This window comes from Dipodomys spectabilis, unplaced genomic scaffold (assembly GCF_019054845.1).
Source record: "Dipodomys spectabilis isolate Male_0828 unplaced genomic scaffold, ASM1905484v1 ptg000063l, whole genome shotgun sequence".
Lineage (NCBI taxonomy): Eukaryota > Metazoa > Chordata > Mammalia > Rodentia > Heteromyidae > Dipodomys > Dipodomys spectabilis.
In genome coordinates this window covers 2,213,495-2,238,461 of record NW_024870740.1, presented here as the reverse complement: position 1 = coordinate 2,238,461, position 24,967 = coordinate 2,213,495, and the positions used below count along the sequence as shown (strand labels likewise).

The following is a 24,967-nucleotide window of genomic DNA, read 5'->3' as shown; positions in this document are numbered from 1 at the left end:
GAGAAGTGAGCTCGAAATTATGCAGCAGGCACTCTCTGTCAATCAGGCGCATCATGATGCATTAAAGTGTTCATCTGGACTTGAGCAGGAGTCAAGATAAACTTTCTCTTTTCTGTTCCATGAATCCTGTTCAAAGAAATTTGCTCAGGGTCTGTATATGCCCAACTTATCTGTCTTCACACTTTCAATTATTTTTGGACTCTTATAAGGTAATCCATTTTCAGGCTGAAGCAGATATAATTGGAAAAATATTATGCTTTCATAGTCAAGGAAGATATCTTACAAATGGGATAAAATACTTTTAATACTCTCAATGTAGTTCAATGTGCATATAATTTCAACCATGGATTCTCATTCTCTATAATTGTCATTCCTTATAACATCCTCATACAATATATCTATAATATAGTTTAAAAGGAGAACTGTGAAAAAATCACTGAAATGGCTAGGCCAACACAAAATGAGCAAAAGAAAAAAAAATGTATTACTGTCTCAAACCATTACTAAGATCAAAAAGGGGACTTTAACATAGTATTCCTTCTAGAATGTTCAATACCATTTCCATAAGTTGCAGGTTTCTTAATAAGATAGTTTTTATCAATGACAGCCTTATCATTAATGACATGATCCCAAATCTCTGATATATAGTGTCATAATTTCTAACAAAACTAAAATTACATCAAACTTTATATTTAAATATAGACCTAAACCAACACAATTAAAGAGAACATATATCTGTAAAAACTAGGAGGATTTCTTTTGTCTGCACTACAAAAATATACTCTGAACAAAGCAGTAAAATCACTTTTTAAAATACAACTGACCGGGGCTGGGAAGGTGGCTCAGTGGGAGAGCGCTTGTCTTGCATGCCTGAGACCCTGGGTTTGATTCCTCAGCACCACATAAGCAAAAAGAAAAAAGCTGGAAGTGGTGCTGTGGCTCAAGTGGTAGAGCGCTAGCCTTGAGCTGAAGAGCTGAGGGACAGAGCCCAGGCCCAGAGTTCAGGCCCCACGACCCGACCCAAAAATAAAAAAATAAATAAAAAAATACAACTGACCTCTCTTGAGTTTGTCTTCTAAAATCAATTTTTCCACTCTTTAAAATAGCATCTGGGCTTGGTGCCAATGGCTCATGTCTTTAAACCTAGCCACTCAGGAGGCTGAGATCTGAGGACTGTGGTTCAAAGCCATCCTAGGCAGGAAAGTTCATAACACTTTTATCTCCAATTACCCAGCAAAAAGCCAGAAGTGGAACTGTGGCTCAAGTGGTAGAATGTTAGCCTTGAGCAAAAAGAAGCTGAGGGATAGTGCCCATGCCTGAGTTCAAGCTCCAGGACTGGCAAAAAAAAAAAAAAAAAATTAAATGGTCAGGAGCCAGTGACTTTCACCTGTTAGCCTAGCTACTCAGGATCAAGGTTTGAAGCCAATCTCAGCAGACAAATTCCAGAGACTCTTATCTTTAATTAACTAGCAAAACGTCAGAAGTTGAGGTGTGGTTCAAGTGGTAGAAAGACAGTCTAGAGCAAAAACCTACACACACACACACACACACACACACACACACACACACACACACACACACACACACACTGGTATCTCTTAAATGTGTGTTAGTCAGATGTTTTCTGTTCAGTAAACTATTCATTTTATTGCTTTGGGAAGAGATACTCAAAGCCATCATGACACTATCAGGGAAATGCCACATGGCATACAAAATTATGTTCAAATAAACTGCTCTATTTCTCTAACCTTCGGGCATTTATATCAGTTGCTTCCTCAAGCAATACAAATCCATTAATACTTTAATTTGCAACACTGTTAACTGGTATTAGCACCTTCTGACTAAGAAATGTCCTTGCAATTTTACTGGTACAGGATGTTAATACCTCTGTCATAATGAAGCAAAATGCTTAAAGTCACATAAACATATAATATACTATGTCATTCACTTAAGCACAAACTTCAAAAGGTTTAGAGTTCACTTATACACAGTCATTGAACATTTTCCTACAGTATCCTACAGTACACTCTAGGCAGGGTAAGAAATTTCTATTCTCTACTGATTTATATGTACATGGTGGTATTGACCAGCAAGTGATCAAGCCCACCCAATTATTAGTAAGTTCTTAAAATAATTGGTTTCACATCTTTTAATCAAACAACTCAATTTGTTTTTTTAATTAATATAACCTTTTTAATCTGTGGGAGGGGAGATTTTTGCTTAGTCTTTTATGAAATACAAACTACATTGCCAGTGAGATTCAGATACAGTTGGCCATTGGCGTTTTATGATAGATTCATATTTAAAGCATGGCTCTTAAAGAGTGATGAGTCTAGCACTGATGGATTATTTCAAGTTGATCTCTAGAAGAAGTACTTAAGAAAAAGATAATTTTAACTTACAAAGAATGTTACAAAGTACTATAATTTCCCAGCCGTGACAATATAAAGTCTATTCCTTAAAAGACTAGGTACCATATTTATTTACTTCTTTGAACAATGTATTTGCAATGTATTTCCTGTATTAGATGTTATATCCAGGAAAAGAGTATGGATCATCATTAAAAGAAAATTGCCAGATAATAGAATATACAACACCTTTTTTATTTTATAAACAGGATAAATTGCTATGTATATTTCTACATATATAGAAACATATATACATACCCACAAATACAAACACAATACATAGCCAATGTATCCTACACATTTATATTCATAACTACAGAGAGACTGTAGTTAAAAAAGCTTGCCCCTGAACTTTTGTCCTAATATAGAAAGAAAAAAAATTAAGTGTCGAATCATTATTGTCAACTATAAATGAGCATTCCACCCACCAAAGCACATCTTTGAAGTTGGGTCTCTTGAGACCTGTACTTTCTGTTTAGAAAATAGACTATATATCTTCAGCCTGGAGAGAGCTTCATGAACAAGGAAAGTGGATTTCTACAAGTAATCATAATAATACAAAGTATGATTCCAAAGGTTTACTAAAAGGTATTACTAATAAAATCAGTCAATCTTGGATATTTTTTGGGGGGGGGCCGGTCGTGGGGCCTGAACTCTAGGCCTGGGTGCTATCCCTCAGCTCTTCAGCTCAAGGCTAGTGCTCTACCACCTTTTTTCTTTTTGCTTATGTGGTGCTGAGGAATCGAACACAGGGCCTCAGGCATGCAAGGCAAGCGCGCTACCACTGAGCCACCATCCTAGCCCAATCTTGGATTTTTTTAACCTGCTTCTAGATGCAGAAAAATGATCTCTATATAGAGAGCTTTTCCATAGGAAGTCTTGCCATGCTTCCTACTACAGTGGTATGTGTGTGTGTGCGCGTGTGTGTGTGTGCTCACATGTGCTTGACTCTTGTCCATAGAGGCAGACAATGCAGAAGAAAGGTTATGCCTCCTATGGCTTCACAGTATAGGCAGACACTAGCAAAATCCTAAAACCTGTCATAAGGAAGATTCCATAAGAGAAGAAGGGAGTCAATTTCTTGAATTGAGAGGAGCAAATGCCACTGGAGGGAAGATCAGTATGATTACCATGCTCACTACTTTCCTGTGGAGATCTTTAGAGCTTCAAGCCACCTTCAAACCTTCTTGTCTAGCAGCCTGTAAATTTGGCTGATCACATTCATATCTTTAAATACAGACCGTTGAAACACACTCAAAAAAGAGGGACATTTCAAGAGACTCCAAGTGCATTATGTGACATCGAAACTAGGTGGGTAATTATCAGGTTCATCTCATCCAATCTCTATGCCATATTCTATACAAATTGGCCTACTAGTCATACAAGCCATTTCCAGAATGACTTTTCACATAAACATTTCATTACTTCAAAAAGTTTAATAGTATTTCCTCTCTGATGGTAAATGTACTGCCAGTCTCACATTTGTTTTTGTTTTGTTTTTTGTTTTTTGGGGGTCCGGTCGTGGGGCCTGAATTCTAGGCCTGGGCGCTGTCCCTCAGCTCTTCACCTCAAGGCTAGCGCTCTACTACTTGAGTCACAGCGCCACTTCCGGCTTTTTTCTTTTTGCTTATGTGGTGCTGAGGAATTGAACCCAGGGCCTCAGGCATGCAAGGCAAGCGCTCTACCACTGAGCCAACTTCCCAGCCCCCAGTCTCACATTTGTAATCCTAGATACTTAGAAGACTGAGATCTAAGGATTATGATTCAAAGCCAGCCCAGGCAGGAGAGTTTGTAAGACTTTTATTTCCAATTAACCAGCAAAAGTCAAAAATGGAGTTGTGGTTCAAGTGGTAGAACAAAAAAGAAAAAAATCTCAAGGACAAGCACCTAGGCCCTAAATTCAAGTTCCAGGACTGGATATATATATATACACACATACATATATATATATATATATATATATATATATGTGTGTATATATATATGTATGTGCATATACATACATATATATACATATATATACGTATATATATGTATATACACATCCATATATACATATACAGACATACATATATATATATATATATATATACACATACATATATACATATATATACATATATACTTGAATGATATCCACTGAAGTCAACTTACTTCAGCCCACAGATACCTTTCTAAAGAAATCCATAAATTCTTCACTTTCTTCCAAAATTAGAGAGAGAATTAGAGAGAGAATTCATTTTATACAAACCCAAAGTACTAATGACATAAATGTTCCAAATCAAAAGTGCTAATTATATGTTACGATGATAAATAATTGATCTTTGTTTAACATCTGATTATACAATTGCTTATCTCTCTCTTTCACTAAATCATGAACTCCACCTGAACAATACCTGTGTGGCTTGATGCCATATTTTTATTCCCTGACAGACAAGAATCAATGAAAGGACTAGTAAAATAAGTAAGGTGGTTTAAGACATGTATTTTTATCATTTCTCTCTAAAGGAGATATATAGATATAATATAGATATAGGTATAGGTATAATTTTGATGGTAGACCTGGGGCTTGAACTCAAGGTGCTAGATCTAGGGCGTGAGGGCTTGAACTCAGGGCCTACATACTATCCTGGAGCATTTTACTCAAAGCTAGTATTCAACCATTAGATCCACAGATCTACTTCTAGCTTTTTGGTGTCTAGTTGAAGATAAGAATCTAATAGATAAAGCTACCAGCACAACTATGTTTATTGTAGCATTATTTACCATAGCTAAGATATGGAAGCAACCCAGATGCCCCTCAGTGGATGAATGGATCAAGAAAATGTGGTGTATATACACAATGGAATTCTATGCCTCCATCAGAAAGAATGACATTGCCTCATTTGTTAGGAAATGGAAAGACTTGGAGAAAATTATTCTAAGTGAAGTAAGCCAGGCCCAAAGAAACATAGATTTCCCTTATTTGCAATAACTAGAGTATGTCTGAGACAAGCAGAAAAGGTCAGATAAGTTGATGTTAGGCAAAATGTACCCTAAGATGAGGACACAAGTGCTTTTTTCTTTCTTGCTATTGTTTGTAACATATTTATAAGGTGACTTTTTTTCTTGTTTCTTATGTCCCTCTGCCATGGTATAAAACACCCCTGGTTTTACTATATTTGATGTTGGTATAATTTGGGGAGGGGAAGGCAAAAAGCAAATAGTTTAAATAGCGATAAATGTGGACCCATTCCAACAATGAGATGTACAAGTGTTATGTCGAAAAATGAAGTTTACAACTTTGGTGCAGGACTGGGGGCTGGGGGGGATTATGGAAGGGATGGTAAGGGGGATCAAAGGAGGAGGCAACAATGCTTGATAAGAAATGTACTCATTACCTTGCCCATTTAATTGTAACCCCTCTGTATGGTATTTTCACAATAAAAACAGATTTCTCAAAAAGAAAAAAAAAAAAAGAATCTAATAGACTTTTTGTCTAAGCTAGCTTCCAACTTTGATCCTCAAATCTCAGCCTCTTAAGTAGATAAGATTCCAGGATGAGCCACCAGTGCTTGGATAAAAATTTTCTTTTTACCCTTCTTCTGAAAAACATATAAACATACATTCATGAATTGAACAAAGTAATGGGAAATTAGCAATATGGTGAACATTATAATTTATAACAGTAATTAAGAATAAGATATCAATGTAAATTCATCTCTGAGAACTAAGAACTGATTAAGTTTAGGTAAGATCACACAGATTATTGATGTTCATTTTCTAATTCTAGTGATAACTCAGAACCCATTTTACAGATGAAAAATTACTGTCTTATACCAAAGGCAAAAGTAAAACTAATATCAAGTACTGAGGCTTTCTGTTTGTCAGCTCAGAGCGCCACTTACTGCTACTCATTTGCAAATTCATACCTGGTAGACTTGGAAACTAGAATTTAGAAGTATAATAGGCATTTACTTTTCTGTACTTCTAGGAAACAGTCAATACATAATGAAGGAAACACAAATAATTATTTCCTATGATGACTATATATACATACTTCTTCAAAGTAAATTTCCATTGAAGACCAATGATACAGAATAAGTTAAGAATGGCTATTCAGGAATGACATGGTCTGGACATAATAATGAAGCCAAATGTACTTATAGAAATTTAAAAAGGAAGTACCTTCACAATAAAATAAAACAGCAAAAGTTATCTCCAAGTACAAAAAGCAATGCCAATAGAGTAGATGTGCTGACAAGACATGAGTAATATTTTCCACATATAAGAAAAATCTTTCATATCGGAGTACTTTTTTACAAAGCTATTTTTATACCTTAATTAAGATCTACAGAACTCAGTGGAATAGGTTTTTTTCCTCCATTTATTTATATATTAACTAAGACACAGAAATGCTTGCCAAAAAACACATAAAGATGAGAAAAGTCAGTTGGACATCCGAAGACAGAAAAATTGTCTGACTTAAGTCTTTTAAACTTTGAAACCAGGGAGATAATTGTGCATTGTTTTCATTGTCTTTGAAACATCTCACTATGCCCTCTTTCCACATTCTGTCCTAATATATTACTGATGGGTGGGTATCTAAAATGGATACATGCCTCATCCAAGCTTACTAAGCTCATCAAATGTTTATGACATAAATGTTGAAGTAGACAGCCAATTGTTCACTTTCTTTGGGTTTCCAACTCAAGAAAGCACTCCAGAGAATCTTTTAGCATGAGATAATATGGATGATTCTCATGTTTTCTTGCATAATATCCCTTTAATTTGTTTTCATGGTAAACAGAAAGAAGAAATTATGTAATGGCAGTGTTCTAACAGTAGGAACACTGGCAGCCCAACCCCTGACCTCACCCTACCCATATCAACAGGCCTAGGAAGTGCAGAAAGTCTCTGGTAATTGAAAACTTTAAGGAAAAATAGGCATTGTTTGAATCAAAAAGAATTGTGCTTGAAAGAGTCATAAATAACATATGAAAACTATTTTACCCAATTACATCAGAAACAGTATATAAACATGTTTGTTTCATATCTATAGAAAGAAGAACATTCTTACATTTAGCAAGAAAAATATCCTGTAATATTTGTTTGTCCATTTCCTTATCAGTTTGAAAACATAAAGATCATACACTCTCAGACATGACATAGGTAGAGAGGTAGAGGCAAAAAAAATAGGAAGTTTGAATTTTACTGTGACTATGCATTATTTTTGCATTTTTTTCCTAGTCCTGGGGCTTGAACTCTGGGTCTGGATGCTGTCACTAAGCCTTTTTATGCTTAAGCCTAGTGCTCTACCACTTGAATCACAATTCCTCTTCTGGCTTTATCTGAGTAGTTTATTGGGGATAAGAGTCTCATAGACTTTCCTGCTCAGGCTGGCTTTGAAGTGTGATTCTTTCATTTTGATCCTCAGATCTCAACCTCCTGAGTAGCTAGGATTATAGCCATGAGCCACTGCTTTCCAGTGTTTGTATTTTTGAAAATGAGATAAAGGCATTCTGGTGTGGAATTAGAGATACTCTTTGTCAAATTCCTGAAAGGCAGAATCTAATTGTTCCCAAATACTTAAAAAAAAAAAAACCCTAAATAGTAATTCTCTAGATGACACAGAAGAATAAACACTGCTGGAATGTTCTATGTAAAAGACTAAAGATGTTCCTACAAATTCTGGAATTAAGGATGATTGAACGAGACCAATACACAAGAAAAATAAAATATAGAGAAAATGATTTTCTTCTAAACTGGGTGAGTTACTGAGGACAGGAACTATATCATTTCCCTTTGTGGCTCTCTTATTCACCTTTTGAGGTCCAGCACAGGATAGAATTAACCATAAATATTAGTGAAGCTGGGAGCCAGTGGCTCATGCATATAATCCTGGCTAATCAGGAGACTGAGCTCTGAGGATCACATTTCTAAACCAGCCCAGGCAGGAAAGTCTGTAAGACACTTATCTCCAATTAACTACTCAAAAACTGGAAGTGAAGCTGTGGCTCAAGTGGTAGAGCACTAGCTTGAGCAAAAAGCTCCAGGGCCAGGGCCTGGACCTGAGTCAAGCCCTAGGCCCAGCAACAAGAATAAATAAAGTTGTGTATTACTAGAACATAAATCTAACAAAATGTATTTCAGTAAATTTAATCTATCATAAATATTGCAATGTTTATGCTACAAACACAGGAGATTCAATTTGTACATATTTTTCAGAGAAAATAGTACATAAATAACAGAAATGGTTAACTTTTCAGACATCAAAAAGAGCTAAGGCTTATGAATGAATTTTTTTTGGGGGGGGGTCCGGTTGTGGGGCCTGAACTCTAGGCCTGGGCGCTCAGCTGTCCCTCAGCTCTTCAGCTCAAGGCTAGCGCTCTACCACTTGAGCCACAGCACCACTTCCGGCTTTTTTCTTTTTGCTTATGTGGTGCTGAGGAATGGAACCCAGGGCCTCAGGCATGCAAGGCAAGCGCTCCATCACTGAGCCAATTTCCCAGCCCATGAATGAATTTTTCTAATTTACCATCTCTAAATGTGTGTGTGTGTGTGTGTGTGTGTGTGTGTGTGAGAGAGAGAGAGAGAGAGAGAGAGAGAGAGAGAGAGAGATCAAGGCTAGTGCTCTGCCACTTGAGCCACTTTCTAGGTGGCTAATTGGAAATAGGAAGTCTCATTGACTTTCCAGCCCAGGGTAGATTTGAACTGCAATCCTCACATCTCAGCTTCCTAAGTAGCTATCATTAGGCATGAGCCACTGGCACCTGGCTTCTAAATTTATATCCATAGCATCATTGCTTCTTTCCTTCCATTCAGGGGGATACATGCTCCCACCACAACAACCATCTAGTATAGTAATACCTTTATTTTCATCCCTTTCTGTCACAATAGGCCTTCCAGCTCAAGTACCTCATCTCAATGCTGTCTTTACTGTGATTCATCATCAGCCTGATTTTAACACTGCGGGTTATGTTATGGCTGAGGAGATCAGAATTTAAATCCTGGCTTAGTCATAACATTACCAGCTGTGTAAGTTTAGATGATTAAATGTTCATTGTTTTAGTTTCTTTATGTTCAACATGATATAATAGTGTTATCTATCTTAAGGAGTCACCGGGAGAAAAGAAAAAAAGAATTAATATATCTAAAGAATTTAAGGTATTATTTTGCCTCATCAACTAGGTGCTCAATAAATGTTGGTAACAATTATTTCACTAAACTAATTGTCTGGGGAAAGGGGCATTGGAATAATGATAAAAATTGGAAGTGCTATTTTTTTGTGGTGCTGGCAAATGAACCCAGAGTTTCATGCATTCTAGGTAACTGCTCTACCACCAAGCTACATTTCTAGTCTTAAATATCCTTTACACAAAAAGGGAAAAGAAATTGATCAGACATAAAATAAAAAGTGATAGTAATGAGCATATATTAGTAACTGTTAATCCAGCTATTTATCTGCTATGTACATATCCAAGAATAATGGCAACATACCTCCATTCAAATTTTATTCTACATGTTTATAGAATCACTCTCCAAAAAACCCAGAGAGGGAACAGCCTAAATGTCCAACTGAGAGGAGCAGAATAAAATATAGAATAGCCATACAATGGAAAACTCATAAGATCAAGGAATGACATGCTAATACATGCCACAGCATGAATGAACATTGAAACCATTACACTGAGTAAAAGAAACCAATCACAAAAGTTCCTATATAATAGGATTTTATATATTTATATATATATATATATATATATATATGTATACTTAATGTCTAGAATAGTCAAACCTACCCAAAAGAAAGCAATTAGAAGTAACTTAGGGCTATGAATGGAAGAGAGGGAGATATTTGTGGATGGATAAAATGGTACAAACTTTCCTTCTATGATAATGAAAAGATTTCAAATGCATTATGATGATGGTTGCATCATTCTGTGAATATTCTAAATGCTTCTAAACTGGAACTGCATGATATACAAATTGTATCTCAATCAAGTTGTCTCAAATAAAAAGAATTAAAAAAAACATAAAGCAGATGGCAAAGTTCAACAGTAACTGATGTGTCAATATGGCAGGGTTTGTAGCACACGGCTTCTTTTTCTTCATTTTCCATTTTAAAACTGCTCTCATTGAATTTTTACTCACCTTTCCCTAAATAATTGCATGTTTAAACATTGAGATTGCTGTCTTAGTTAATCATTTTCTTACTCTGGTCTATTTAAGGAGGTATTTGTTCAAACTCCCCAATTCCCTGAATTTCGAGTATACCTCTGAGCCTGAGTATTTAATGGTATCTGTTGTGAATTAAAGACCAAATAGGAAAATAGAATAATACAGAGGGAAGACATTAACTTAAGAAAATCTTTCTTTAAAAGATGCTTCTTCAGAGCCAGGTGCCTGTGGCTCACACCTGTAATCCTAGCTACCCAGGAGGCTGAGATTTGAGGATCACATTCAAAGCCAGCCAAAGCAGAAAAGTTCATGAGACTCTCCAATTAACCACCAGAAAACTGGAAGTGGTACTGTGGCTCAAATGGTAGAGTGTTAGCTAGCCTTGAGCTCAAAAGTTCAGGGACAGTGCCCAGGCTGTGAGTTCAAGTCCCAGGATCAGAACACACACACACACACACACACACACACACACACACACACACACACACACAAAGTACTTTTTAAGAGACAGAGGGAAAGGCTTTGCAAAGAGGAGTCAATTCCAAAGTTGGATTCAGGATCTGCCTATATTGGAGCAAAAAGGTTTAGTGTGCTTCTACAATTAGTGGGGCTACTTTTTGGAGAACTTATCACTTTCAACAAATCCTATCTGTTCACTGAACCTTTGATTAGTCATGTGTACAAACAGAACTGATTTCAGTGCTTGTTGACAAGGCTTGTACAACATCATCAAAGGTTTTATCTCTAGAGATTGAGAACACTTAGAATGCACAGGAAGAAATTTCTGCAATCTATGTTAAAACAAAACAAAGAGCATTAATGATTAACTTGTGATCTTCATCCATGTTTAATACAGTTTCATATATTGAATTCTCTCCCTTTCCAACTCATTTATCTCTCTTGCTCTTTCTAACACACCACACACACACACACACACACACACACACACACACACACACACACACATGTTCCAAGGTTTGAGCAACATAAGTAGAAGTAGGTCTCACTGGTACCTACAGAAAATATCACTGAGGTTCTACCATTGTGCCATTCAAATCACTTAACACATGATTTTCTCAATGCAGTCATAATTTTCTTCCTCACTGAAAAAATGCAATCACTCATTTGGGGACCACATATGTTTATATGTGTATGGGATTTAAGTGGGCTTTTCTGTATGATTTGTCAATACATTATTAAGCTGCTGGAGTTAAATCATTAGCAATATTTTCACAAGAATGAATAAAATGACCAATAGGTAAGTCTCATACCTGACAGTCTATTTTTCAATATCAATCTAAATAAATATTGACATAACTAAGAAGTTAGATAATATTGAAGGCCGTTTTTTCAGCTGTATATTTAGAAAGAATGTTCTAAAACTTCATAGCTCTTTATAAAGTCCATCTTGGTGTTTCTAACACAGAATCAGGAAATCCATAGATTACAAAAAGCTATTTAGTCAGGTGCCAGTGGTTTACACCTGTGATCCTAACTACTTAGGAGGTTGAGATCTGAGGATCCCAGTTCAAAGCTAGTCTGAGCAGGAAAGTCCATGAGACTTATCCCAAATTAACCACCAAAAACCCATAAGTATGGAGTTGTAGCTCAAGTGGTAGAGTGCCAGTCTTGAGCAAAAAGTTAAGGGACAGCCTGTAGGACATGAATTCAAGCCCCATTACAGACATAATTTTTAAAAAGAAAGAAAGAAAAAAGTTATTCCTATCTGTGCAAAGTGATAAATAATTGGATGAATAGAGGAAAGTTGAGAGAGAGAGAGAGAGAGAGAGAGAGAGAGACCCCCTTAGGACCTTGTGCTTGCCCAGGATTCTTGGCTGGCATCCTACCTACCACATGAACTACACCAGTCTGGCTTTTTGCTGATTGTTTTGACAATGGAGTCTGGTAGACATCCCTGACCAAGCTGGCCTTGAACTCTAATCCTCCAGATCGCAGCTTGCTGAATAACTAGAATTATAGGTAGGACCTACCAACACCCAGCTATTGTGTCTTTTAAAGTTTTGCTAAGAGACAGAGGAGCAGGTTTTTAAGAAATACTCATCCTGGAAAAACTTGGTACTGATAAACCATCTTTTCTTTTTCAATTTCTTAGTTTTCCATGAAAAGTTTTAAATAAATAAAACATAGTAAGCTACAACATACTTTTAGCTAGTTACTTCTCAAAAGATATCAAAGGACTTTTTTTTTAACAACAGAATGATATTTAGCATCATATTGTACATAGAAATATTTTCTGCCTTTATAATATTGTGTGATATAAATTCACCAAACAAAGTAAATTCTGAATGTCAAGTTCTGGTAGGCATGTAATTCTAATTTCACCAAAAAAGAATCCCAAACCCTTCCTCTGAACATACCACTTTTTATTCAAAGTAAAGTGTGACAGTGATTGCCTTCCACCATCATGGATGTCACTCACCTACTCTGTTACTCAATTGTAAGTGCTGCAGGTATGCTGAGTTCAACCAAGACACTTGGCAAACCGACTCTCTATCAGAAGTGATGGCAATTAGGCTTGCTACCTGATTTCCCCCAATTGAACAGTGAATAATTCTAAGCCCTAAGGACATGTGCTAGTGTGATTCTCAGGCCTGCTGAATGGAAAGTTAAAAGAAAAACTTTTAAAGTCTTTGAAAGGTACTGCCCACTGCAGTTATCCAAATGTCTTCACATGCCTCTCACCTACCAGTTGCAGTGAGCAGAAGCTTTTGTGCTGTTAATAATTTTGGCTTCTCAACACTAGGACTATTCTGAGTTTCCAGTAAAAGCCCATTTCACTAATAAATGGGATCAACTGCATCACAACTACATTAATGTCAAAGACCAGCAGGTTTTGTGTTGTGTTTTGTGTGTGTGTGTGTGTGTGTGTGTGTGTGTGTGTGTGTGTTTAGCTGCTGTTGCTATTGTTGTTGTAGGTTTGTTTTCCAGCATCAAGTAACTAGAGTTAGGGAGGTATGACTCCCTCTAATGTCTCTAATTCCAGCCAATGTAAATAGTTCTAAGAAGACTTTGAGCTTTACATTAAAAATAATTAGCAAAACTCTGGGGAGAGAGAAGAAGGGAGTTCACTGGGAGGAAAATTCCCTGAATGAAACGTGTAACAAATGGATCATTAGGAACAAGGGAAACACAAGAGCAAAAAATAATCATTCAAAACAAGACCATCTTCAAAAATGATAATAGGTAATATTCTCTTTATAATAATTATTCTTCACTATATTATATATACTATATGTTATATATACACTATATATACTATATAATTATTATTCATTAATAAACAGGAAACCCTTCAGAAGTCAAAGGGATACACAAAAGAGAAAGAAAGAGAGCGACACACATATACATATACTCAGGCTCTCAGTGTAGTAGACTGCTATAACTGTTCCTGTGTAATAAGGTAGGTGTTAGGATATCACATCCCCTCTTTCAGGTAAGTGGAGTACCACTTAGTTCATTACTGCTGATATATCCTGGACCTAAATGAATGAGCAAAGTTTCCACAGGCATTTACCTTGCAAACAATGAGAACCCAGCCTCTAGAAGCAGTACATAGTCTATTAACCCTTTCTACATAATATACCAAACAGCCAAAACATGCCAGTAAAAGGAAGCAGGTGCAAGTGAAAATTCTGTTGTTACAGGAACTATTTGGGCAATCATTTTAACTAGTAGTTTCTCTTCTCAGATGAGATGAACAATGCTTGTACGTTTATCATTACAGTAGAATGCATTGACATGTGCAAACCTATTGCTAGATTCAGTTCCTAATACATCTGAAAAGTCTTTACAGAATTCTGCTAGCTTAGAGTTATGAAAGTGGAATGTTAAATGATAAAATCTATGCATGTAGTACTTAGCTTTCTCTTCCTTTCCCACAGCCTGCTCTTCCTTATCCTTAAACAGAAAAGTGTTCTTTTTTTCTTTTTCTTTTAAGTTTTTTATTGTGAAAATACTGTACAAGGGGGTTACAGTTATATGAGCAAGGTAATGAATACATTTCTTTTTTTATTTCTTTTTTTTGGGGGGGGAGGGGGTCCGGTCGTGGGGCCTGAACTCTGGGCCTGGGCGCTGTCCCTTAGCTCTTCAGCTCAAGGCTACCGCTCTACCACGTGAGCCACAGCGCCACTTCAACCTTTTTTCTTTTTGCTTTTGTGGTGCTGAGGATTCGAACCCAGGTCCTCATGCATGCAAGGCAAGCGTTCTACCACTGAGCCACCTTCCCAGCCCCTTAATACATTTCTTATCTAGCATTACCAATCCTGGGGCTTGAACTCAGGGCCTAGGTATCGTCCCTGAACATTTTGCTCAAGGTGAGTGCTTTATCACTAGAGCCATAGCTCTATTTCTGGATTTTTTTGATAGTTTATTGCAGATTAGAGTCTCACAGACTTTCCTGTCTTAGCTGGCTTTGAACCATGAGGCTCAGATCTCAACTTTCTTATTTAGCAGGAAAGTTTTCTTATCACCAATGCCTTACCAATAGACCGAGTCATGAGCATGGAAGTAGCCAGGCAATGACAGCGTAGGCTCTAATTGACTAGGAGGACTTGAGCAAGGGGCTTTGCACTGCATTTCAGTACCCTCCTGTCCTTTATTTAAATAATCACAGAACACTTAAGAAGAGTAACGGAGAGATCAAGGCACACAAAGTTATTAACTGATGTTTACTGACAAGTAAATGTTCTCTCCTCAGAAAGCAATGTCCTTAGAAAGGGCAATAATGGATAAGTCGGTTATCAATATGATTTCATTGTTGATGAACTATCTGGATGAGAAAACAGGTTGGTTTTGATAATAGACTTCGCAATATGTCATGGCTCCTATAGAGTCAATTGCCTAATCTCTCAATGGCCACTCTATTATAAAAGTTTTTTTTTTTTTTTGCTAGTCATGGTTCCTGAACTCTGGGCCTGGGTGCTGTCCCTCAGCTCTTCAGCTCAAGGCTAGAGCTCTACCACTTGAGCCACAGCACCACTTCCAGCTTTTTCTGCTTATGTGGTGCTGAGGAATAGAACCCAGGGCCTCATGCACGCAAGACAAGCACTCTACCACTGAGCCACCTTCCCAGCCACTCTATTATAAAACTTTTAAAACTTCTTTTTCCCCCAAGCTATAGTGAGCCAGTGCAGTTGAATCTTGGAATAGCTTAATTTTTTTCCACCCTTAGCCTTGCATTCCACTTTTATCAGCAGATATCAACAGGCACATAATTCTTTAGCTCTAACTTTTTTTATACTACTTCTTCTAAACTGTTTGATGGGATTGAACTCAATAGGCTAGGAGTGGTGGGGGGGGGTGGTCAGGGAGATTGTGGTCCTAGGCCATCCCTGGGTAAAAAAAAAAAAATTTAGAAAGACCTTACCAGATAAATATCTTTTAAGAAACAGGGCAAAAAGTACAGGACTAAGGACATGACTCAAGTGGTAGAGTACCATCGGCCTAGCAAGCACAAAAACATAATTTCAAACTCCAGCAACAGACACACACACACACACACACACACACACACACACACACACACACACACACACACACACACATTACTTGATGGTAGTATTTTCCTAATACCATTTTAGTAATGGGAAAGGGAAATGTTTATGCTATGATACTTAATGCTTCCATTGAAAGAAGGATTTTATGTCTCCATATGCTTTTATATTTATATATGTACATTTAACATGAATTATATTCAAACTTACAAAAGTTCTTAAAGTTATGAAAAACCAGAATCATAACAAAAGATCATTAAATAAAATGCTGTGATGCATAACTGCTCTTATCTGTAATCTGAGCAGTATAACTGGTGGTTACAGTACTGTCTTGAGGCAGAACTCTGAGTGTATCGTAAACCGAATTTACAGAGACTCTCCAAGATCATCCTGGCAGCCAGGTTATACTAGAGGGTTGAATGCAGTTGTAATCTGACACGTTTTACATTCTTTATTATGTGATTTTATTCTTTACTTTCTAATACTGCAATAGCAGCATTATCCTCCTGTTTGAGAAAAGCTGCATTAAACTTCCCAACCAAGGATCAATATTCAAAACGACTTAAAATAATAAGCCAAGGCAAATAAGTGACATTGTACTATATATAATTATTGACCAAGAGACCAGCCTCACTCAGCCTTTTGATGAAGTATTGTTGAAAAACAACATGGAAACTTTTGATAACCAAATACATAGTTTTATCATTTTATGAATAAACTTGATATCTAATTGCCAAGCTAAATCTGTACTTTTGGAGTCAAATTAGAAAGCTGCATCTGAGAAAGTCCTCTGCCTGCATAGGGTGTAGGAAGATAGCTTATAGCCTACCACATTGGAGGAAGATACATACCAGTTACATTTTAAAAGCAGACACATAGTAAGTGCTCAGTAAATGATTCTGAATCTCATTAGAGTGGGGAAAGTGGGGTACAGTGAGGTGCAAGCAGAATTCAAGTCCTTGCACCTGTACCAGTTACCATAGTCTTAGCTCTGTAATCTGTGAAGCTATCTCCTAATGATTAACTGGGGCTATGGCCCTGTTGTCACTCTTCACATTTTGAATAAATCACATCTTCCTTTGTGCTTCTGACAGACACTGATAATGTAAGGGAAAATTACCTTTAAGGCTTGAATTACCTAAATAATGAACAAATCTCCACGTCTAATTGAACTCAGCCTGAGCCTAGGCTCTCAGACTCAAAGCAAGCTCGGTAATGCACTTCCAGTAGAACTCAGGAAGGCCAGATGTTCTGGAAGCAGAACTGTGGTCATTATGCACATGCCAGCTCCTCCTCACTCCACCCTGGGCCAAGACCCTTTCAGCAGAAGGAGGCCTGTCTAACATATGACTCTGGCTCAGTGCTGCATGCCAGCCCCGCGCCCATGTGAACATTTCAGCAACTTTATACAAGCTCCACTGATAGGAATGACTCTTGCATTTAAGCTCAGGAAACACACAAAGACAGGACTAAAGTTAAGATAATACTGTTCATATTCTGCTTTACCTATGTGACCTTTGAATGAACAGCAAATGATTCATTTGCTGCTCTTGGTTTAATAGTACCTATAACCCACATGATCATATGAGCACAAGATACTGACACAAAACTGTGCACAAATCATATAGTAACAGGTGCCATGTTCTTGAGGTAAGTGGTAGTGCCAAATTATTGGGCATTTGTCTGAGGTATGGTTGTGTTGTGGTGGTGGTGGTGATGTATGTATGTATGCGTGTGTGTGCAATGATATGTGCATTCAGAGGTGGCAAGTAAAGGAAGCTCTTAAGGAAAGGCACTGCCCTACCTAGTCCTGATTCTTGATATAATTCCTCCGTTCTTCCAAATTAAAAATGCATCCAGATTTAACAGTATTTTATGCAAATACACAATGAAACAGACTTAAAAGCCATTTATATCTTTATAGCTTCTGCTTTTATCAATACTTATTTCCCTTTAATTAAAGTAATACTTTTTTTTTTGAGGAATTAAATAGGTAATCTGGCCAAATGAAGTATTTCTATGAGAAGATGATCTAGAGAGGATAAAATAGCAAGGATATGAGGAACATAGACAGCAGTACAATAGTATGTGCTTGATGCCTGGTTAAGAAGAATGGTCAAAAGTAAGATATGATAGTCCCAATATCATACTTAGCTTTAAAAAGAAAAAAAAACTTTTGCCTCGAAGTTTAACAAAATGACTATGGGGAAGCTGAAATATGTCCTAATAGGAGGAGAGACTAAACATAAGGGGAAAAACAAACAGAAAGCGGAAAGGGTGTGTGTGTGTGTGTGTGTGTGTGTGTGTGTGTGTGTGTGTGTGTGTGTGTGTGTGTGTGTGTGTGTGTGTGTGTGTGTGTGTGTGTGTGTGTGTGTGTGTGTGTGTGTGTGTGTGTGTGTGTGTGTGTGTGTGTGCGCGCGAATACAGTGATAATATACATACATTAAAATGGAACTAGAAAACTTGATGGAGCAGATAGGGATAAGATGGAAGGGAGAATGATTAAAGGGGTGACTGATCAAGATGCATTGTACACAAAAATGGACATATTAAATTGAAACCCCATTACAAAACTATCTGAAGATAAGACTAAGAATTTTATCTGTTTGATAACAATTTCACACAGTAATAATTGTATCTGTCAACATTGATATAATAAAAATCATCTAATCCCTCTTTAAGAATCTATATATGTCTATCTATCCATATTTCAATAGTTCTTTTTATCCTTTTTTTTTTTTTTTGGAATATACACAAGGCTTTTCAGCTCCTTGAGTAACATTTTACTTGCCATGTGACTGTGGTGAAAAGCCCATGTTTGTGCTGAAGTAGCCCAGTTATAACACAAGGCTGTGCTTCAGCAAATGTCAAGCTTAAAAACAGAAGGAGACGTCGTCAGTAGGGCTGGCCAATTACATTGTGATCTGAAAACACCAGTGATTTATTAGTTGCTATTAGCTAACCAACTCCTCTTCATTTGATCGGTGTATTTATTAGTTATAAGCATTTCACAATCATGTAATGTTTCACTACAGAAATTGTTTTCTTAATCCCTGCTTGTCTTTTTACACAGAATATAATAAAATAATTTGAATTGTGATTACTTTAAAAACAAATACTGCAACTGGAATTAAATTTCACATGCTTTTCAACCTTGAAATGAACATAAATCTGAAACCAATTCAAAAAAAAGTGCAAAAAAATTTCCACATTCAGCTTAACTGTTTAGCAACAGAAAAGAGTAACTTTTGTTTATCACAGAAAACAGCTTTCTTCATTTAAACAAATGACTAGAATAAGATTAAGGAAAACCTGTGTGGGTTTTTTTTTTTAGATACACACATATATTCCAATTTCCTTCTGCACAATGACTTTTATGCAAATATGTCCCACACAATCTTCTGACCTCTTCCACCATCGCAGGGGGACAATGACAGTTCAGTAATTGAAATGGTACCTATCGGGTATATTTGATTTTAAATTGCAAAGCTGAACTCAAACCTATTGGAATGAAAAAGCCTGTGACTCGTTTCTACCTTCAAGCTGATTGGGTTGTTATTTCTTACTGGTAACAAAAACAACAACAAAAAAAGCTGAGTGAAGCCAATTATTCCATTTCTTTTTTGTTTTCTTTTTACACTCATCTCCCAGTGTACCCACTTGTGTTCTTCTCTGCAACCTTTTCTCACGCCTCGATTTTATTTCTTGTATTCTTTCATCTATAACATGGATAATGAGAAAAACCCAAAAATGTTCCTCGGGGGAATGGTACGCTTTAAGTTACCTAGGACTAAATCCCTTGTGCTGTCCTTTGCTTACCATGGAGACAAGAGATTTGCTCACTGCTCTCAGCCAATTTGAAATCCAGATATGAAACAGCATTATGGAATTCACTTAGGCATCTCTGCCTTACTACTAGCAGATGCAGGAAGGAAACAAAATGCTCCTATAAATTAAGCTTTTAACTCTGAAAGAGCAGAGTTGTGAACACCTCACTTAAAAACACACAGACTGGTAGGAGTGCTGCCAAAATACAGGTAGAGCTAGAGCATGGATATGTTTTGGGCAGTGTAGTGCTTAGCTCAGTTAGCTGGCCAGAAAAGTTACAGCCATGCTAAGCTAAGGATAAACTCAAGTGTAAATCTGAAATATGGGTAAAGTCTTATTTGTTCTTCTTCAGTTTGAATGTGGAATGCTAAGTGGTTTTGTATCTTGCCACAGGAATCTTTAGAAAAGTTCAGGATTGTTTAAGAAATCCAAATTCCAACACATTTCTTTTTTGTTGTTTTAGAATAGAGATCGGAAGTGAAGAGCTTCTTTAACGACCACTCTAGTTTATTCATTGGTCTGTTACTCATTTCACAAACTTCTATTAGAGCCCATTTATGCAGATATTAGTTGACTAAAATTGTCCAAGAATGCAAAAGCATGAGATTAGAAGGATATGATCAAGTGTAATGTCATCTTAAAAGCATTTTTCATATTTAAATATATGTTTATATGGAGATGGAATATATATAGATATTTACTTTGTAGGACCAATTTCTATATGCATGCATACCCATTGTTTTTTAACTTTGATTTAAATATATATTCGTATGTTCAAAGTAAAGGTTAAGGAAATCTGAAATTTCCTTTTTTTTTTTCCTTTCATTTTCCCTAACAATTTTGCTTCATCATTAATATGTCTGAGGGAAAATCAAAATGCATTAATCTTGAGAACTGTAGAGAAGTTCACTTGAAGAAATGACTAAGATTTCTTAGTAATAAAAAAAGTTTCTTCTTTAAAAAAAATCTTAGGAAAATAACAGTCCCCCAAAAAATGAATACAGCTTTGTTTGTTTTTGCAGCCATCGTTAGCAATAGACATAAAGGTATTCTTTTTTTTTTTTTTTTTTTGAGTCCATATGGAAAGATCATCAACACATTCTGCCTCTGGGTTCTTTGCCAAAATACCATAACCCACAAGCCATCTACCTTAAACATAAAAGGAAAGGTGTTGTTCTGGTCAAATAAAGAAATAATTTTTACTAGCATACGTCTAATGTTAAAGCTGCCTAAATCCTGCCAAATACATTAAAACAACATCTGTAAAACAGATTTTCATTAAATTGATCATTTTAAAGTTAAGCAGCTAGGCAGATGATGCTTTTAAGCTAACCCTTAACCTTTAACTTTTAACCTCTTTAAAATAGAATAAAGGCATATACTTTCAAGTAACACAGCTTCACTTTGACAGTTCGAGGGACAAAATGGTTTATTCAAATCGAAATGACACATCATCACACTTAGAGTGTTCTGAATCAATGTGTTGTCAATAATGAGGAAAGCTGTTTTCTCACAGCTCTGTATTTGTCTTATAACTGCCACTTGTCACTTTCCTTTAATGTCTAAATAACTCATGCTGCAAAATAATGTAAATTAAACTCTTAATGAAAATATTTTTGTATAGGAGATTGTTGTGTAGTCATTAACTCTGAAACTACTTTAAGTCTAATTTCAATATTTTAGCTGTATGATAAACCATGATTTTTTTTCCAGGCTCAGTCCAATTTGTTAGATTCCCATTTAAAAGCAATTAATGTTACTTATGAACGGGTTTTATTGTGCCGACATAAGCCGACCAAGCTTGCTAATATCCTCATTACAGAGCTGGAAATCCTCTATGTCTGACTATACACTTTCTGAAGTCAGTTTGGAAATGGCATGTTCAACATATTGCTCCACAGGAGTTGTTTTTTTTTTTTTTCCTACAAGTTATTACTAGAATAAAGTCCTTCTTGAAGGACAATGCAAAACAATACATTTGGGTTACCTGATGCCAGGTTTCAGTTGCTCAGATATGTCTCTTTGACCTTCTTTTAACTCAAGGAAAGTTCAGTCAAGTAACTTTCTGTTTGTGGGCTGACCATATTTAAGCACTATCTAACTAAAGATATTTGAATATTTAAAAGATAAGTAACTATAAAAGTATATTTTATATGATTTATAAAATCTTTAAGGCAAAAGCATGTCTTTTTGATTTTCTATTTAGCTTCAAAGCCTCATTTATAATGAAGCTTTTGTCTCAAGTGGTTATTCTAGATTCAGGGACAATGTCTCAGTTTTCCTGCAAAGGAACTTCAAGAGTCACTCTGGCACCTTGCAAATCTCCCCGCAGAAAAGTGAAGTGGCCAATCCACACTTACAGAAGGAATCAGTAAACTTTACACACACACATACACACACACACACCACCACCACCACCACCACCACCACCACTATGCAGATACCCCTACATACATTTAAAAAATTATTAGCCAAATTGATTAAATACCTGTCCCTGAGAAAATAAATTATAACCCTCTTTCTTTATCTATGTTTTTAGATGAGAGTGATAAAACGAAAAATTTGTACATTTACATCTTCTATTCTTTAGCATGTTAAATTTTTAAAGGTGCTATATGAATATAAACACAGTTCACAAATATTCTATATGGCTCCCAAGGTCTAAATCTATTATTTATACAAACTTAATGATTTTCTTTCCTCTTAGGAATTCTAAAACTTTTACTAGGTTAAATATCCACAGAAAATAGTAGACAATTAAAAGAGCTGTCTGCCAAATCTATGAATTATAATTAATTCTTTTCATTTTCAATGTTAGAACCATTCCATCTGACATTAGGATCTGTGCCCCACAAACTGTAACACAACTCTAAGACTTTGATTATTGATCCACAAAGTGCCAATGTCACAGAAACAATGTAACAAATTCTTTAGGTTCTTATTCATAGTATATCCACCTTGAATTTGAACTTCAAGAAAAATAAACCAAACATATAGCAATAGAACAGCCCAAATAAATAATTGCTACACCTAATCCAGATAACCACATCTACTCTTTCTCTTGCTTATTTGTGATTTCAAATAGGATTTTAAAAACTAGATATGATATTGTTGTTTCACTCTACTATAGGTATCACTGATTTCTAGTGTAAATCAATAGATAACACTTGCAAAATGGATTTTGTAATCATATTTAGGACTTGTTACATGACTAAAGATTCACATTATTTTCTGAATTCCTTTAGGCCAGAAAGAATTTTTAATAGGTAAGTTATTCCTGAATGTGTTACATTTATATGAACCAAGACAATAATCAGTAATTAGAGTTTTGAAAACACCCAGACATGTTGGCCAATCATCATTTCTAATTATTCATTACATCATCATAGCTTTCCCAGGAAACATAAAATTTCCTTTGCCATTTTATGAATATATATATATATATACATATATATATATATATATATATATATATATATATATATATATATACAAAACACCCTTTAAGGGAAAAAAAGCCATTAGTAGTTACAAATCAACAGACTTTGCTTTTGAAGAATTTCATCTGATGCTAAGAGTGAGAGAGTGTTTACTCAATTTTAGTGAGACTGCATGCACACACAAAGAAAACATCATGTTTAGATCATTCTTATTTGTCTCCAAACAAGTGACGCATTCACAAGAGAGGACACCATTTGTGTCCTCTGCTCCTTGCAACCAATCACATTTAGCTAAGAGCAGTGCCATGTGTTGCTTTTTGTTTTTAAAACAATAAATAAGTAAAAAGGATTTTAAGGTATTATTTGATTTATGACAATGCCCAGAAAAGTTTTTCCATTCATTGCCATGAAACAATCAATGCCACTGAGACAGGTAGAAGTAGAACATGTAATACATATTTTAAATAAACTCTCCATTATCCTATATTTCAATGTACTTCTCAGAATGTTAATCAAAAACTGTGTATCTGTCTTGCTATTCTCTGACACTCTCTCTCTCTCTGTCTCTCTCTTTCCCTCTCTCTCTTCCTCTGACTCTCTCCCTATCCATCTTCTACCTTGCACATTTGTGCTCCAAGCTCTGAAACAGTTAATTTCCTTGTCTATTTTGTGCCAACTGAAATGGATGTTGCTGCTTACCTTGTAGAGCTTCAGGGCCGCCTCGTGCCTGTGATTGGTGGTATGCAAGCGTAATTTATCCACACTGTTGGTATAGTAGTCACAGGCGTTACATTTTAGGTGAACAGGGTTGCCAATGGCAATGCACTTCAACCTCCACTCATTGCTTTTGCCCCCTTCTTTAATGTGGGCCACCAGTTGATATTTCTGCATATGTTTATCAGTCTTGCAGTGGAGCTGGAAGTTGGCTTTGAGCTGAGTGTTGTAGTTACAGAGCTTGCACTGGTAGATATCTCCAATTACAGCCCTCCATTCCTCTTCAGGGAGAGAGCGCTCACTGCTCACATGCACACTTAGGGCCTCCAGGCTGTCAGAGGTGAATTTGTTGCAAACAGCACACTGGAATAGCTTCAGCGCTGGGTCACTGATATAAGGTGACAGCTCTCCTGCAGTAAGGAGGGACAGGTCATCACCCATTAGCTGACCACTGGCAAGCCGGATTTCAGGCGGCAGCTCATTATTTACTACAGGAAAAAAAAATTAAAAGGAAAAATAGAGACTAGAAAACACAGCACACAAAAAGGAATCTGTAAAATAAAGTCTTGACAAGGAATGTGCTTTCTCTAGAGCTTAAACTATAAAAGGCTGTAACAGGATTGAATCAGGATCAATTACAATCATCCCTTTCAACTTCTAAATTCCCTCATCAGATAGCTTTAATTACTCCTACTGGGCATGATGTCATTCTGAAATTTGTATTTTCCAAGACAAGAAAGTTGATCGATACCATAACAAAACAGTCACGTGTTTGCAATTTAAGACCCTAGATAAACTTCCATAAACACTAATTGTTGATTTCCCAATTTGGCTTAAAGCTTAATGAGATTTGGCTAATACTTTATGCGCTCCTGTAATCTACAGGCAAATACCTGGGATAAGG

At 36.3% G+C, this 24,967-nt stretch overlaps 1 protein-coding gene across 1 annotated transcript in view; it reads right to left on the bottom strand.

Moving 5' to 3' along the window:
* The window catches only part of Zfhx4 (zinc finger homeobox 4), a 193,060-nt gene that overhangs the window by 142,089 nt on the left and 26,004 nt on the right, over nucleotides 1-24,967 (bottom strand). Inside the window, exon 3 of the mRNA XM_042680697.1 lies at nucleotides 24,049-24,551. Coding sequence (XP_042536631.1) covers nucleotides 24,049-24,551 — 503 coding nt within the window. The remainder of the gene's footprint in view (nucleotides 1-24,048; nucleotides 24,552-24,967) is intronic.